We start from the raw sequence: 17,911 nt of genomic DNA, 5'->3' as shown, positions 1-17,911 counted from the left end.
TTGGGCGGGCGGGCAGGCAGGCAGGCAGGCGCGCCCCGGACAGCTAAGAGCCGCTGGAGGAGAAGGACCCCTAGGGAGGTCGGCGGTTCGGTGTGAGGGGGCTTGGCCCGGGCTCAGCGGGTCCCACCGCAGTCTCAGCCCGCCTGGCTGCTCTCTCTCGGCTCCGGCCGTCCCGGGAGCGGAGCTCTGCCCCTCAGGACCTGGGGGCCGCACGGCGGATGGGCACCGCCCGGGCTGAGGATGTCTGGAAGCTCCTCGGGAAGGCAGGCGGCGCCGGCGGAGGTAGGCCGCGGGAGGCGGGGGACAGGGACTTAGGGTGAGGGGTGCCCAGGCGCCGAAGGTCTGTCCTCAGAAAACTTTTTGCAGCTTGCGGGAATAGTGCGGCGGCTCCGATTAGCAGCATGTTTACGCTCGATAATTACTCTTTGGTCTCTGTGTTGGCAGTTCCTCTTCAGTTGCTTTTTTATACCCCCCCGTCTCCCCCCCTCACGTGTAAGATGCTTATTTTCTTACTTACTGGTGCAGTGTGTAAAAAGGGAAGCTCCTCACCCGGTGGTATCAGGCCCGCTGGTAGATATGCAAATTCAACTAAAAATAGCTTTTGTCAGAATAACGTTAAAAGCAGACCATGCAGAGAGGGATCCTCTTTGCTAGCTGCTAATGCCTTCTATTCTCACATAATCTCGTCTGGTAATGGTCTGCTGCATTAATTTGTAAGGTGTGTAGAGTATTTGTAGGCCTTTTTAGAGATGACATGTCTGTTCTGTTACTCCCGTTTTCACAGAATTGTGTTTTGGCATGTAGCCTGTTACGGTTCCTTTGCTAAATATTTATCATGGGGTTGTTAGCAGTGGAGAGAGTGTGACCCTTGAGGTATTATTTTGGGACCGTAGGTAGGCTGAAAAGTGGCTCTGGGGCATAAGTTTTTACACCTGTCCTAGCAGGGTATTTCTCAAATTCAAAATTAAATATTGAAACTATTAGCAGTTTCATTCCTTGTCATTGCCAGACTGATTTCTGGTACATTGGACAGTCTGATTATAGATCAGCGCAAGCTTCCTCACACAGCAAACAAGTAGTGCTTGATTTTATTGTGCTGCCGAAGCCTTTTTTCTCTGTCACCTTTTTCTAACTTTTAAACACAAATGGCTGCATTATAGATGTAAAAAAAAAAAGGAAAAAAAAAAGTGCCACATACTGAAAACTATATAGAAACAACATGAACATGACCTTGACATAAAAATTAAAGAAATAAGCTGATAACTGTTTTTTCATTCTTATCTGTTTTACTTTTACTTCTTTAGTTTGAGTGTGTTTGTAGAATTCTCTGCTTGTTCCAATTTACCAGTTTGCTGCAAAGTACTCTATCGCAATATTTGAGGTATAGCTTTTTTTAATACTGAAGAAGCATGTAGTTGACACACTCAAAAAGTGTAAGTACCCATGTTTGCTGCTAACTAGTAGTATGCCTTTCCATGTTCATGAAGTTCTTTACGTCTACGAGATATTTTTATATACAGTTGATGAAAATCTTGAATTTTCTAGAGACAACTGTGTCTAATTAAGTGGAGGAGAGTGCTACATTAATAGTGAAATGTTTGTATTTTACCAGGTAACAGATTGGTTGGCACGTTCATTTGATGACTTCTTTGGAAACACAAATATTTCTTCCAGTGCTGTTCCTGTGAAGCCACTAGAATGCAACGCTGGAAGAAAACGGCAGCAGAAGAAGAAAGACCTGCCTTCTGTGCCAGAAAGTAGCAAAACCAAAGTTCTGCCCAGAAAAAGAGCAAAGTTTTCTTCAGTTGATCTGCCTTCTAACAAGTCCAGAGAAAAACGGGGCAAATCTCAGGACGAGCCATGGGTAGACAGATACAAACCTGAAACTCAGGTGTGAGAGTTGTTCTAAATGTTAGTGCAGTAGTAAAGTTATAGTGTGACATGTTGTGCTTCTGTTCATATTAATCAGTTCTGAGTATATCCTATTTTATGATGGCAGCGAAATACTAGTTTGATTTATTTACTGCCTGTAGGTAAGATTTTTATGAGCTATTTATCTGTATGAGATGCAATTTTTTCCCTCAGGCTTCCTGAGGAGATAAAGCTACTGATGAGACGTTGATTCCTGTCCAGCGACCCCCATTACTGAACCGGTTATTGAATTTCAGCCAGATCTAACAACTCCAAGTACTAGGAAAAATCCACAGCTGAAGAAAGGAGAGAGGACTGAGTTAGTGCAGTAGTTACAGGGAAAAAGGACAGAAATTATCTTATGTGTTACTGGACAGCAGTCAGCTGGTCTCTTAGCATGGTCAGAGTACTTGACTAAGTGGATTTTGCACTATCTCTTGCTTGCTCGATGCGTCTTGGGCCTGACTTTGTGAGTGGGAGGCACTGTGGTACCTTAGGTCTTCAAGGAGAAAGGGCTCAAATCTGTAATAAACCTGTCGTCGCTGGTTCTGCTTGTGGAACAGCTTTTTCACAGTGTGCTTCAAAGGTATCAGCGTGTGTGTTAACTGTCTCTTAGATTTGAGTGCTGGTAGTTTTAAATAAGTTAGTCTAGTACTTGTATTTTATGTTTAAATATGTAATAGCTTATCTGTGGAGAAGAACTGAGTTGCAAGGTTAGGAGAAGAGTAAGCTGCATGAGATTTGCAGAAGTTCCAAAAAACTATTGTGGTATTGGTCAGTAAAGCCTAAAAAGTACCAGCTCCAGCAATAGCTGTAAAGTGTACTGACACAAACAGGCAAGATTGTAATGTTGTTACTTCAGGACTAATAAATAATTCATTATTTTCCAACTGCAAGCAGTGGAAAACTGGTTGTTTGAGGAAACAGGCTGAAAAGATTAGCCTTAACTGTTGCACTTCTACATAGCATAAATATATGTAACTGGAATATACAGGTACATGTCTGGTAGTATTTTAGTCGGCATATATTCTGTTTCTGAATCTCACCGTTACAGTCTTAGAAAGCAAGAGGTGTATATATGAATTTGATATATTTTGATCTTGTTTTAGAATGACCTTGCTGTGCAAAAGAAGAAGATTGAAGAAGTTGAAACCTGGTTAAAACTGCACATATTTCAGAGGCAGCCAAAGCAGGTAATCTTGCTAAAATTAGCAGCTAGAGATATAAAACCATACAAATGAGCTGGATTCATAATTTCAGAGAAAAATCTTAACTTACTGGTAGTGATGATGTATCTGTTACACTATAAAAAAATCTGTTAAGAACATAGATTAAGAGCTTGTACATTTGATTAGGGCTTCTGCTGCTAAGAGGTGGAGTCTGTTTTTTTGATCAGAAGTACTATTTTCTAGTATCCAGTCAGTTCATACCTCTTTGGTGTGTGCTTGTGGCTGCACTATGTATCCCACAGATTAAGTATCTTGGCAAATTTCTGGTTGCACTGACTTGATGTAATACGATGTTTTTAATCAGATTGATAAGAGGTTCTCCAGTTTCAGTTCAGTGTGTATTAATGTTCAGTATGTATATATCCCCACTTCAGTATGTGGTATGTTGGTAGTATATGTGGTGTGCATTAACTAAACAGATATGTTAAAAACTGAGAGCAAGGCATTCAGAGTTCTTTCTATGTGAATACTCAACAGGTAAATCAATAACACAAAATATTTAACTCAGTTTTTACTGGGAAAAGAGAATCATTACCAGAGAAACTATAGAAGAAATTCAACCAATATTAATCTTCAGCCAACTTTCAGTCTTTGTTTATCATCTGTGGCTTTTGTTTTGTTTTGTTTTGTGTTTTTCCCTTCCCTGTGACAGGGTAGCTCTGTTTTACTGCTGACTGGTCCTCCTGGTTGTGGAAAGACTGCAACTATAGAAATACTAGCAAAAGATCTTGGCATTCAGGTGCAAGAATGGATCAATCCAATATCTTTAGACTTTACAAAAGAAGACTTAAAAAATATGTTTGGCCACGGTAGGTTTTTTTTTTTTCTTTCCAGTTACTTTTGTATTCTGTATTTTTTAATTTTTTTATGTCTGTCACATCGGAAGTCAGATCCTTAGTTTGCTTTTATCTGAAAAGGAACTTAGTTTTTTTCCAGTGTTTACTCCAAAATAATTTGCAATTTAAATCAGGATAGAGAGCTGTGTAATAGCCTGGATATCATTTGAGCCAATTAAATAAAAATAGGTCTGTCTTCGCCTGGGACCTCAATTGAATGTTATACCTTAAAAATTCTCTCCTATTTGTCATATGTTTGACAAAGGGCTTGGCTGCTGATGTTCAATGGCTATTGTCAGAAAATAAGATGGGTGGGTACTAGCTCTTGTGGGTATTTCTATTCTACATGGTATAATGTATAGAATACGTATTTTTAATTAGTTTTCTTTTTCAGACTCAAATTTTCATACGTTTCCGAGTCAGGCCCAAGCAGCTCTCTTCCAAGATTTTCTATTAAGAGCAAATAAGTATAACAAACTTCAGATGCTTGGGGAGTCCTCAGAAAATGATAAAAAGCTTATTCTTATTGAAGTAAGTGAAAACTTGTGAAATCTTGTTTTGAAAAGAATACTTTTTATTATAATATTTGACATGCTAACTAGCTTCAGCTGGTGGATTGGTGTTGCCAAAAGTTAGTCTGCTTTACTGCAGATGAGTTCTTTATTGCTTCTTCAGTCTCTACAGCAGGCTAGAACAAAGTTCTACCTGTGGTTAAACTATATAAGCTAATAGTCAGGCAGAAATTGGAGACTAGTTTGTGTACAGAAATAAGTAATAGAGTATCAAAAAGTAGGTCAAAACAAGATTGAAAAGTCATACCCATGTTTCTGTATGATTAACTTTCTAGAAATACGTAGTGTATAAATGGGAAGAGGGGAAAACTCCCTACTATTCTTATTATTTAAGGATGCAGGAGAGTATAGAAGATATGTGAAAATTAATATAATCAGAAAGCATTTTCCCTGGTCTTATGCAGGTAGTGCTATTTAGGGCAGAGATGTGAACTCTGAGGGTGTGTAAGCTACAGCAGGAGGTATAGGAGAAGACTTTACTTTTTCAGGAGTGTATTTCAGTAGTATTTTCTTCCTGAACTTTTCGTGTTCTCTGACAGGAGTTTTATAAGTTACAAGAGTCATGTTGCCTGTAAGCTTTCAAGAAAAAGAATAGATGAGATAAAGAATTCTAGCTGAGTAATGTGATGTACTGTAAGATCTAGGAAGCATGGTTTTCTGTGATTTCTTTTCATGAAGTCTCTTCCTTGTGTCAGTTCTCTCATCTCTCAAGTACCATATCCTGCCCTCTTCCTCAGTGGAGCTGCTACCTTGAGTGTTTATCCTCTGAGTAAAACTCTAATAGGCAATGTAATCACCCAAGGCTGTTTCTTAGGAAACAAGGACAAAAAGAAAATGTTTTTTTTTAGATAACTTCTTTTCCATAATAAAAGAAAGAAATACTATGTTCTGTTTTTTTTTTTTTTCCTTTGTTTTTTCCCCCCTGGTTATCTTCACTGTTAGCCGCATTGAAATTTAGTTGAAAGCAGGCTCATTAGGAAGAAAAAAATGTGTAGCAATGTAGTGTGCCATAACAGTTAGCCTGTGGGAGAGAGTTTTTCCATCCGAGTGTAATGACAGCAGTTCATTTGTTTTGAATAGGACATACCCAACCAATTCTATCGAGACCCTAGCAGTCTACATGAAATTCTCAGGTCAGTTGCAAATAAGTTTTTCATTATTAGCTTTAGCCACTTGCAGTATATTGGAGTTTGATTCTTGTTATACTTGCTTATTTTTCAATTTAGGAGATTTGTTCGTACAAGTAGATGTCCGCTTATATTTATAATCTCAGATAACTTCAGTGGAGACAGCAACCTGAGGTTACTATTCCCAATGGAAATTCTAGAGGAGTTGTGTATATCCAGTATTAGGTAAGATCTTCAATCTCATTAAAACTTGATTGAAATAAATGAGAAGTCAGAAACTAATGAATTTTTTTTTAAATGAAATTCAACAGTTTCAAGCCTGTTGCACCCACAAATATGATGAAAGTTCTTAATCGAATAGCTGCAACAGAAGCTAGTATGGTAAGTTGTCAAAACTGATAACTTCTGTGCAGTGCTAGGACCAAAAGATTTCAGACTTTTATTTCTGAAATTATGTTACTTTTTTTTTGTTACTGTATTTGTTCAATCTTTGATAGCAGACCCCCACAAAAAACACCACCAATCCCCCCAACAGAAAACAAGGAGTAAACTGGAAAGATGTCTTGTTTTTAACGTTAGTTCCACTTGATCCATGTTCTAAGTCTTCAGACTTAGTTTTGAAAATTATTCTGCCTATTACAGAAAGTATATATATGAAACAAATAATAGAAGTAATTCTCATTGTACCATCAAGGCCAGAAGAGATCACAAACCTAAATCCTGTATTATTCCTGAACTGTTTTTATTACAAATATGTCTAATATTGAGTGACACCTAGCAAAAAATTATGTGCATTATTGTCTTTAATATTGCAGTATAAAATGTGGCAAACTGCTTAAATGAATTGAATGTTTTAAAGTTGGTAGTTTTATATGGTTTGAGCACATGGTGGCGGCTCATGTAGTCTGTTTGCAATGTGTATTCAGAGGTGGGTCCCCACAGCCAACATAATATTCAAATACTCCGTTTCCTACTTTTTCTTACTGCTTTGAATGTTGCTTTTCCTTGTAGAACAGAGAAAAGAATTGCACTCTTGATAGAACTTCTCTGGAGTTGCTTTGCAGAGGTTGTTCAGGGGATATAAGAAGTGCAATAAACAGTCTTCAGTTTTATTCTATGAAAGGTAAATAACTGATTTTAAGTGAATGATGTTTTGACCATTTCTGCTGTAAAGGTATACTGTTCACTAGCTGGGTGAGCTGTGCAAAACACTTTTCACATGCTGCTCTGGAGCAGGAATAAAAGGCACAAAGTCTGGTTGGTTTTTTCCTTTTTTTTTTTTTTTTTAAAGCTGAAGTTGTTTAATTTCATGCCTGTTACATGTAGTCTTAAAACTGAGTAACATCTGCTATGTATGCATTGATGTAATTAATGAAATGCCCTATTTTCTTGATATTTTTGCTATTGGTGTGTGTTTACTGATAAAAGCTTTTGTGATGCAACCTTAAATTGAGAGGGGTATTTTTGTTGCTTGGTTCTTTATACTTCTCCATGTCCTAATCTCTACCCTTAAAGCATTTCTGAAATAGCCCACTGACTTTGTATACAGCATTTTTGTAATGACTGATTTTGCTTTGGAGTTCCTATGGATATTGGTAAATTGAAAAACTGCGAGGTGGCATGACCTACTGTGAAGTTATTGAGTGTATTATAGAATAACTTCCAATTTCAGTGTTTTGGTCATCTTTGAAGTACTTGGTTGGACAATGCTCAAATCAAACTTAGTTTGGGATTATTTTGAATGTTCCAAACATCAAAAGAAACAGGAAACTTTGATGTCTTGTATAAGCATTGGAAGCCAATAATTAAGAAACCAATTTATGCAAGTTACATAAGCTATGATTTTTAAAAGCAGTACTCTGGCATGTGTAGTTCATGCGAAGAACCGTTAGATGGTGCCAGCTTTTATATTCAGCCCAGAAGTAAGGAAGTGAATTCAACAGTTGTTTTCTGCTGTATGTCATAAATCTTGTTGTGTTTATTCATTTTCTCTCCTACCCACCTTGCATTGGAAGATGTGCTTATGGAACACAAGATTAAATGTTGTTTCAAATCCCTGTTGTAAGAGGGAGTGTTGTAGCTTGAATTTTACAGTATATTGAAATTCACTTGGCTGTGCTTGTTTAATTACCTGAGGGAGAGAGTCAAGTTTCTAGGTTTAACTTGCAAACGTGGAGTCTAAATTCTTCTGATGTTGTTTTCTAGCATAGTAAGTTTGTATTTTTCTGTGTTAATTGAAAAAATATAAATTTTTTCTCAGTAAAACCATTTTGATGGTAATACCATTGAGTTAATAAATAGTAGGTTGGAGTTACCTGAGAAAAGTTTGCATTAGCTCACTGCTGGATGTTAAGTAGCTTCTACATACTGTAGAAAATCTAAATAGTCTTAAAATGGCCAGTTCATGTAACTTTTAATAAATTACCTCGGAAATGTAAAAATGTGAGAGTTAGAGAACTTTGTTTTCTCCCAAGGCATATGGCTTCACAGCTTCTGTATGTGACATCTCAGGATCACATACTCGTCATACCACACAGAACAGTCTCTTCTTGCATTTTCTCTGACAGATTGAGAACAGCTGCCTTCATGTTGAATAGAAATTTTTTAGTTGTTCAGGTATTTCACTTAAGTAAATGATTGGTAGCCAGTGGGATATCGTAGATTTTGGAGAGTCCTCACCTCCTGAGAATGTACTATTATTTTATAATAATGTCTTTTTTCACTTGTGTATGTGTGTAAACACAAGCAATACATTCACTTTTGTAGTATTAATGGGTAAATGGATCCATGGTAATCTTTGGAGAAGGGAAAGGTAAATACTTAAAAGATAAGTTCTTTTAGTTTGATGAGGAACGTTCATCTGCCACTAAATCAAATTGTGGGTGAAAGTTTTTGAGTTTTAAATAAGTGTAGAAGAATCTTTTGAGATCCAAGGAATAAAACCTTTGTGGAAATAGTAGGCTGTTGGAAGAATCAGCTAAAGGAAAGGTTTCCTTTGCTTCCTTTTATTTTAGTGAGGGTATTACACAGATAATGCAAATGGAAGATAAATTGATAAGTGAACAGAATGTAACTGAAATTTAATTTACATATGTTGGCACCTGTACTTTATAAAGCAGAAATTTTTAAGAAAAGCAAGTTGTGGATGCATCAGAACTAGAATGAATAAGCAAGAATACTCACTTTTTTTTAAAGACAGATATTTATTATTCAAAAAAGTACTTGGTACCTTAGCTGTGGCTTAGGAGACAGAAGTGGAATGAAGCAGGCTAGTTTAGGTGACTGGGTTGTCTTCCTAATAATTGAGTTTTCTCTTAGTGCCCTTATTTATATAATCTTTTCTGTTTGGTGGTTTTTTTTGTTTACTGTTTGTTTAGAACATTAGCAGTAGCAATACAATAGAAAACTTTTTTGGATTCATGTACAATCATTCCTGATCGTATTTTTGCTTTTATTGGTAGACTGCTCGTTGGAGAAAGAGTTTTGGTCAAGGAAGAAAAGGAGCTCCACACTAAAATCTGAAGCAGCAGCAGTATCTAAAGCAAGAAAGAAAAGTAAATCTGATACTTCAGAAGACCAGGAGATACAAGCTATTGGTGGCAAAGATGCTTCCATCTTTCTTTTCCATGCCCTGGGGAAAATAATTTACTGCAAAAGTAAGAAAGCTTTGACTTACTCTTCCTTTCAATGGGCAAAGCATGTTAGCTGCTAATAGCTAGATTTGCTAAAGTAAGGCTTAGGGCAAACTCTAATTCACACGTTTGGTCATTAGTAACAGTATAAAAACAGTAATAAAAGTCTGTGGTAATTACGAGACTGCAGCTGTTGGTATCCATCAGATTAATAAACGTTTCATTAATGTGTATTACATGTATGTAATTAAATTATATAACTTTAGTTGCATTAGGTGCACATCCTGTCATGCACCCAAAGCTAGATAATAGCCACCATTTGTTGTATTGTACAAAAGCAATTTTGGTTTTGTGCATAACTATACATTGTTGTATGGTTATGTTTTGTACTTGTCTGTATTTCCAAAGGGTACAGAACAGCCCTGCAGCCTCATAGGTACTGCCTCCTTTATTTGTGCATATGAGTTTGACTCTTCCTGATGTCTTTTCCTCCCGTTTATCTCAACTCTTTGTTTCCCTTTAATGGACATGTGTGCTCTGTCCTTTCTGACCTGAAAACCTCTTGCACTTCTCAGTCATAACCTGTCTCCCAACCTCTCCAAAATACTTTCCACCTTACTACTGAAAGTTCTACTTTCTATACACTCAGGTTCTGTAAAATCTGCCCCCTGTGTGTGGTTATAGTACTGTTTTTTTAACATCTGAAAACTAATTCATAAGCATTTGGTACTCGCTAAACTAGTACTATCTGCAGTCAGCTAAATCAGGATCCATAATGCCATTAGCTGTCCACATTTCAGGAGTAAATCACAGTATCAGTTCCAAAATCAACTGAGGAGAAATAGTGAGATGAGGGAACATGAAAATAATTAAATTACATTTGTTTTATGAAACTAATTATGTGTTGTTGACTATGTAATATTGACTGTATAATTAAGTACTTATGCCTGCATCAAGGGCTTTCTGGGAACTGAAAATGGTGTAATCTAGTTGCTGGTAGAGTTGACAGTTGCTAAAAATGCTGCTCGATAGATGTGAAAACTACTGTTTGTGCAGTTGCACGTTTCCCTTCTTGCTCCTATCTAATTTTTATTGTATTTGTAATTTCTAATCTGAAATGTGTGTCACTTTCTTTTGGCTTTATTTTTTTGATTATGTGCAGAAATGTAACAACATTTCTAATACTAAAAGACTAAAGATTGTAAAATCCTTTGTAGGGGAGCCAGTGTCAGAATCAGAAATTCCTCAGCTGCCTGCTCACTTATCAGAATACCGTCGAGACACCTTGCTTATTCAGCCTGAGGTACATCTGCAATAACTACTCAATTCTAGTTTGGTTAGAAAAAAACCAAAACAAACTCTAGGTGATTTACGTGACTTCTCAAGCACAGTGGTTTTGTCACTGATCTTAATATATGTGTAATCAGTCTGTCTAAGTTACAGAATAATTAATCTGGAAAGAACCTCTGTAGGCTAACTTCAAAGGTAGATTAGGTTCCCAGGCTCTTCATCTGTCGAGTTTTGAGTATTTCTAGCGACAGAGATTCTCTCACCCCACTGTTGGAATTGTGCTGGAAGGTGGACTTTCCCTTGCTGCAGCCTGTGATTGTTACCTCTCATCCTTTCCCTGTGCATTGCCAAGAGGAGTCAGAGTTCACCCTTTCTGCTACCAGCCTTTAAGAGAGTTGAAGACAGCGATGGCTTCTGCCCCTTTATCCCCACCGTCAGCCTTCTCTGGGAGCAAACCAACCTCCCTTTTATAATAAGCATCACTTCATAGATCATGTATGCCAGCTCCCTAACCACCTAAATGTATCATAACTTTTATAGGATGCTTTTCCTTATACACTGTGTGAAACTTGAACTTTTTTTTTTTTTTGTCCTGATAGGATATTGTGGAAAAATCGCATATGTCTGGAAGCATGTTTAACTTATACCTTCACCAGAACTATGTAGACTTTTTTTCTGATATAGATGATGTAGTGAGAGCCAGTGAATATCTGAGCACCGCTGACATCCTTTGTAGCAATTGGAGCGTAAGTGTCATCTACTTATAAGCATAAATTTATTTTAAATACTCTGATATTGAGTTTCTAAATTTGTCTCAAAGTGTTTATGAATGGTAGAGAGAAATTTTTTGACAATTCAATAAGAATTAAGCTGTATCACTTCAAACTTACAGTATAGGTGACAGTGAATTGTTAATGAATGCTAAATTACATTAACTATAGAAGAGATGCAGGTCCAAATTTTTGTACAACTTCTGTCAGTATTTTATTATAGCGAGTTACAGTGTTTGTAAAATATATTACAAAGTATTTTTAAGTAGAACATAACTATGCTAAAAATGTGTTGGATTCTGTATGCCTTTTCCCTGAAGTAATTGAGCTAGCCTTTTCATTCAGCTGCTTTGGGTAAAGGTTTCACAGTAACATAAACATATTCTGGGTGTGCCATGTCACTGCAATCACAGAGTCTGTTAGTGCAAATGAGACACCCTGTACAGAGACCTTGAGTTCACATAATGCCTGATTTCCCTCTTAGACACGGCCTGTGATGGAAAAATACAGTGCATCTGTGGCTACCCGAGGGGTCATACATTCAAATACATCCAGAGCCTTTGCCCACCACCAAGGAGGGATGGGGTTCCGGCCTTTACATAAACCCCAGTGGTTCTTTATTAATAAAAAGGTAAATGCTTGATTTTATTTTTATTTTTTTTTTGTAAGGTATGACAGTTGAGTAGTATAGATAAGATCTGCTTACTGTGCTAAACTTGTCAAATATCCTGTAAGTTACTGCTGAAGAAGAAGAGTTATGTTTGTGTTACTCCTTTAATGGAAAAATAAATTGGAGGCTTCTGACAAAGTCTGATTCCTGTGTCCAAATTGTCACACTGCCAGGAGAGTCTTAATCCTTTTAAGTTAATGGAGACACAGTTAGTGTTGAAATACTATGAAGTATTCCTAAAAGTAAGTTAAGTTTTTGTGCAGTTTAAATCACATTAAACTGTTGTGTAAGTTTAACAAATTACTACTGTTATGTTTCATGTGTTTATCAGAAGTATCTTGTTCATGAGACACCAAAGCACTTGGCATTTTTTTACATTTGAACTAATATTTCTCTTGCTGTATCTGGCAAAAAAAAAAATTGGCCTGGATGGGTAGAGAATTCTGTAATCAAGGGATAAATATTTTCTGGAAATTTTAATGCCCAGCAAAAAGCAAAAATGAAGGAATTCACTTTTACCATCTGTATATGTTAACTCTAACTGCTTATAATTTTTTTCTCGTCGTATTTTTCAGTAGCTTATGTGTATTCATCCATCATGTAAGAAGAAAGTCTGTCTTTTACTGTACAGAGTATCTACATTAATAAAGATTTATCATCTTTTTACTTGTGTTTCTTTCCCCCCCAATTCTTACAGTATCAAGAAAATTGCCTTGCTGCAAAATCTCTCTTTTCAAGCTTCTGCTTACCACCTGAGTGTCTTCAAACAGAGCTATTGCCTTACCTTGCTATGTTAGCAAATCCAATGAGAAACCAAGGTAAGATGGGTGTAATTCTTGACCTTGGACTCCCTTTTTGGTTTTTTTGTAATTAAAAGTATTTAATTTTTTTTTTTTGTAATTAAAACATCCAATAGCAGACAGTTCATGTGGAGAAATTTACTTTGTATGGTATATAATCCAAAAATTACTGTTTAGACAGCTGGGAAACTTAATACTATGTCAATTATTTCTAATATGAGGCTTCATGGTTTAACTAAGGCCTTGACATCAGGATGAATTAATTTTGTAGCCTATGGAATAATAACTCTACATCATAAATACATAGTTGATGAACATCAGGGATGTTTTTTTATATATAGGTAATATGTAAATATGGTAATATGTTAAATAGGTTGAAAAAATCAATACATTTGTGTGCAGTGTTTTGATATCTGAAATACTGCAGATGTATACAAGAATACTTGATTAAACTTATGAATTACTTATTTTCCACTGTTTTTATTTGCAAGTGCGTTATGGTCTACCCAATTATGATACTGGTGATTCTTTTTTTCTCAGCTCAGATTTCTTTTATCCAAGACATTGGGAGGCTACCACTGAAAAGACATTTTGGGAGGTAAACTTCACTTCTGTCTTTTCTTAAAGAAAGTTCTTCGTTTCTTAATATATTGAGGAAAAGAACCCTTTCTTAGAGAAAAGAACCCTTTCTTAGAGAAACATCTTCAGTATACATCTGTGATGTGACATTTTCCCTCATTTGCAACATGATAATTTTATACTTAGCCTGTTAAAGCTTCTTCCAGTTCAAATCTATTTATCATCACAACGTCAGTAGCAACATTTTTACTGTAGTCTTGCTTTTCAGCCTTGTTTAGCGTTCTTTTCCATTGTATCAAATATTAGCTCTGTCCTAGACATATCTATGTTTCTCCGGTGCATGATCTGAATAAAATATTTATTTTTACAATCAAAAACATTTATGTGAGAATAAACCTGAATTGATGCAAAGAGTATAGTGCACTTTGCCTATTGTTTATCATGACATAAAACGTTAATGTGGAAGCGTGATAGAACATTCTGTGTTGTTCATGTGCGTGTTAAGAGGTGTAAGAAAGAAAGTATAATGAGGAATTATTCTGATTTCCCTTGAAGCAGCTGTATATCTATGAAACTGACATATTTTAATGAGTGTTTCCTCTGAAATTAGGTAGCAGCACTGATTTTTGTTTTGTGGAATTTCTGCGTTGGACTGCTTAGAGTAAATCCTTGTTTAGATTGCAGTTTTTAAGTAAAACTATAGTTGTTGAAGTCCCTCTGCCTTAAATGTTAAATACTGAAAAAATACTTCTCACTTCCGCTGTAAGACTACAGTGTTCCACTTACAGATTGTGTAGCGCTCATGGGGTGATGTGGTGCGATGTTATATTGTGACTCCAGAGAGCCTTTTGAACCATCGGCATCATTTATCTTCATAGAGCCTCAGTTACACATCTGTAACTTTGATACCTCTGAAATTTAAAAAGAGTTTTAATTGTGATGGTCTGTTTCTAAGTAAAGATCGAGATCGAGTTAGCTGCAATGACACTAACTCTTTCATCTCTTAGCCAAGAGAAGAGAGTTTGTCAGGGCATCCTCCGAAGCATCTTGAATTTATCACTATGGTGTTGCTGTCTGAGTTACGATACTGCCCTGTAAGGTAAAGGCTGTATTTCTCAAGAACCACCCTGCTCCCCAACAGTTGTATTAAAAAACATTTTGGCTGCTAGTCAGGAAGAAAGGAAAGTGTCCCTAATGGGTGTATTTTTTTGCAATCTCCCTCATCTAAGCCAAAATCTTTCTAACTTCACGAATTAACTGTAGGCTTCCTTATGCCATAAATTTTGTCTGCATCATATCTTTAAATACTGATAAACGTTTTCTATCTGCATTAGTAAGTCAGGTGCGTGTCATTTGAGGGGTGGCTTTCTCCTGAAAACAGAGTAATTGTTTTTCATTTGCTCACTATTTTGGAAAGGAACGTAGACAAATGTAGGTATTTATAATAAGCACTTGCTTCCTTCAGGAATCCTAATTGAAAATAATTTATTTTGTGTTATTAAGCAGTCTTTAAAATGGAAATAAGAATATTTATTTTTCGTTACATTTATTAATGTAATGGAAATGGTACTGGAGTAAGAAAACTGGCATTGAGGAGACTGCATGGTATTTGATCAGCTGGAATTTGTGTTAGGATGAGGTTTTGTCAGTAACTGTATATATTATTCCCAAGTAAAGTGGTAAAAATAATGAAGGGAACATAGGTAACAAACTGATAGGTAGATGCTAGAAAGATTGAGAAGTCCAAATAGTAAAATAAATTTTAAAATATAAAAAGATTTTCTTTGTTTGTTTCTTTTTTTTTTTTTTTTTTTAATTTGCTTGTTTCAAGTTAAGTTGTTTTCTGTCCTATAGGGTTTCAGTTTTGCTTGGAAATGGTCTAGTGGTCAGTTTTCAGTAAGTTAATTGTTAGCAGTTCACGTGTGTGAGGAAACCTCAGTGTCCTGGTTTGAGGACACTCAGCAAAACCACTGTCACCATAAGGAAGAAACTTCCAGCAGCAGTGGGTACCGGGGAGTGACAGAGCACAGACACGTTTTGCTGTTGCTGTGGTTTGAGGCTGTGTAGCGCAGTCCCTTCCCTCAGGGGAACTCCTGTGTCTTCTGTTGTGAGTTCTAGGCACAAGTATCTGTACCGGGACTATGTGTAACAGAGCTGTAAAAACATAATAACTGAAGGTAGTGATGTAAGCACAGAATGCATATCGCAGGAGATGAGGGTGTTTTTGTGTGGTAACTTACTGCTGCAATGACAATTTTACAGGTTAAAGCTTGAAGCACTTACTGACAAAGATCCTGGGATACCAGACGTATTTATTAGCGCTGAGAGGGACTGTGCCGATGTGCCCACTATGGAGACAGCCGCACAGATGGAGAAAACCAGAACGAACGAGAATGAACCGGATGGATTCCCTCTCTCCTCGAGCCAGTGCAGTGGAAGTGAACTGCCTTGCAGTCAGCCTCAGCCTGTTGTAGCTCAAGCAATCATGGAGGAAGACGAATTAAAAATAGAGGAATACGATAGTGACTGAGTACAACAAAATGCCAACCAGTCACTTGCCCAAATAGGTTAATACGCTACAGAGGCCTTTGCTAAAGACAGTATGGTCTGCACGTAAGTACTGCTTTGGCTGCTTAGGTGGGCTTAGAAGGCTAAGTCTGTGTCAGCATCAAGGCAACTCTCTGCAGCTTCCTCTTAACTTTGCAGGGTCAGACCTGAGCTGAGTACTGAAGTAGAAGCTATTCCCCGCCTCTCCTGAGCCATGAAATAATCTAGATTGATAAAAAGAGAGCAATAAATGATGACCGAAATTAGTTCGGAAGAGACTGTAGATAAGCAGCGTCACTCTTAAGTTATTTTTATTTTTTACACTTTTTAATTTACTTTGCAATTGTATAGTGTGTTTCCTGAGTGCATATTTGGTGAGTTGTCAGCATTTGAAGGTTTTATTAAAATCTATACCTTCAAAAAAAAATTGCTGTTTGGAAGCCTGGCCCTTCTGAAAGGAGAGACTGAAGTGTATATGTAAAAAGTTTGATATCCTATACTGATGATGTAAATAAAACTTCTACTGTATTAATGCTGTTTTGTACTCTCCCACAGATTTTTACGTGTTTGTAAGTTGAAGATATGTTGTACAACAGACTATTTTGGATTCCTTTTTGAAAGATATTTTCATAATTTATGGAGGGGAATATATAACAATCAAGCATAAGTCCTTCTCATCCTTTGTATTCTGTAGGAAGTTAATGGTGTATTGCACAGTTTTTCTCCTTAAATTGGGAGTTGTGCTGGGGAGAGAATAATCCTGTGTTTGGCAAGCGACACACGAGAAGTGTGTTGTGGTTTTCTGAATAGACTGTTTAATACTTCAGTGTTTCTCTGTAACTGGGATTGGCCCACGCAAATCAATCTAATACGTTGCTGTGGTTAGTCATACCACAGGAATAGGAACAAAACCAAACAAACACAAACGACTTTGAATGCATAATGTATGTTTGCATTTCTGTATTGCATACTTCCAGAGTTTGGTAGAAGCAAATGCGTGTTTATGCACCATAATCTTGGAATTAATGCTGCTATTAAAAAGTCCACTTTTATCCTCTCTCAAGCGGCAGGCGTAATCTTTACAGCTATAGCTGTTGTTTAATTTTGAAGAGGGAAATTTCTTTCTGAATTCTTCAATTCTGTTACAGCCATACTCGTTACAGCAAAGTCAAAATGTTTTGTTTTTTTTTTTTTTTTTTGGGTGTTGGTGCCCCTTGACACCTTTCCCCCTCTGCAGGGTGCTTTGGGTGGGGTGAGCACTGCCCAGCGTTAGGTGGTAGCTCACTTCTCTTGGACCTCCTGTGGTTGTGTATCACTGAGGCGCTGTCTGAGCAGGGGGGCACTGCAAATGACAGTAAGGCATGAAATACTGACTTTTATTTTGCAAGCAAAACTCCAGGCTACTTCTTTACTTCTTTTCAGCTTTCCTTACAGTAGTATCACATAATAGTCGTAATAACAGAGTTTCACATAAACTATGCATTGCTGTTGGCCTTCCCTTTACTAGGGCAGTATTCAGTACTCACCTGGTTAATTATAAATTGCAATAGTAGAGACTTATCACTATTAACTACAGCGTTCATAGTAATTTGTGTAAAACCTCTTTCACATGAAAACACCAAAAAAAAAAAATCATTGTTTTTAATAATCTCTTGTGGTCAAATGTCTATGGTCTTGCCTCTCTGAATTGCCATGGGATGCAAAGTGTGTGAGCAGGATGGGAGCCCCAAGTTAGTGGAGTGTTAGTGAGCGCCCTCTCAAAGCCAATGCCAAATTAAGATTAAATCAATCCCCCGGTGAACTAAAGGGAAGTGCTGACAGCTGTTAAGCTTGCGTAGCTGCAAGCAGGGTACAAGAACGTCAGTACTACAGCCCACCCTTCTTCCTGCCTGTAGGCTGTGGGAGGGTCCATTTTGGTGCTCTCTGCAACGTTCCCCAAATTACAAGG

General features: G+C 37.1%; 1 protein-coding gene across 1 annotated transcript; it reads left to right on the top strand.

Annotated features, from left to right (window-relative positions):
* Window positions 1-52: 52 nt before the first annotated feature.
* RAD17 (RAD17 checkpoint clamp loader component) lies at window positions 53-17,023 on the top strand. Its single transcript, XM_074166136.1, has 16 exons — window positions 53-282; window positions 1,613-1,891; window positions 3,021-3,104; window positions 3,793-3,949; window positions 4,371-4,507; window positions 5,629-5,681; window positions 5,775-5,900; window positions 5,987-6,056; window positions 6,687-6,798; window positions 9,137-9,331; window positions 10,525-10,610; window positions 11,197-11,343; window positions 11,852-11,998; window positions 12,735-12,855; window positions 13,378-13,435; window positions 15,679-17,023. The coding sequence occupies exons 1-16, from the start codon at window positions 241-243 to the stop codon at window positions 15,944-15,946; spliced, it is 2,082 nt and encodes a 693-aa protein (XP_074022237.1). The 5' UTR covers window positions 53-240; the 3' UTR covers window positions 15,947-17,023.
* Window positions 17,024-17,911: the final 888 nt, after the last annotated feature.

Source organism: Numenius arquata, chromosome Z (assembly GCF_964106895.1).
Source record: "Numenius arquata chromosome Z, bNumArq3.hap1.1, whole genome shotgun sequence".
NCBI classification, from domain to species: Eukaryota; Metazoa; Chordata; class Aves; order Charadriiformes; family Scolopacidae; genus Numenius; species Numenius arquata.
This window is presented reverse-complemented; position numbering and strand designations above follow the sequence as displayed.

What these genes read in the sequence shown, in the direction of transcription:
- RAD17 (XM_074166136.1), top strand. Translation starts at nt 241, where the DNA reads ATGTCTGGAAGCTCCTCGGGAAGGCAGGCGGCGCCGGCGGAG. An exon ending in AGTCTACATGAAATTCTCAG is followed by an intron (nt 5,682 to 5,774) that starts GTCAGTTGCAAA and finishes TTTTCAATTTAG; the next exon opens with GAGATTTGTTCGTACAAGTA. An exon ending in TCAGTTTTATTCTATGAAAG is followed by an intron (nt 6,799 to 9,136) that starts GTAAATAACTGA and finishes TTTTATTGGTAG; the next exon opens with ACTGCTCGTTGGAGAAAGAG.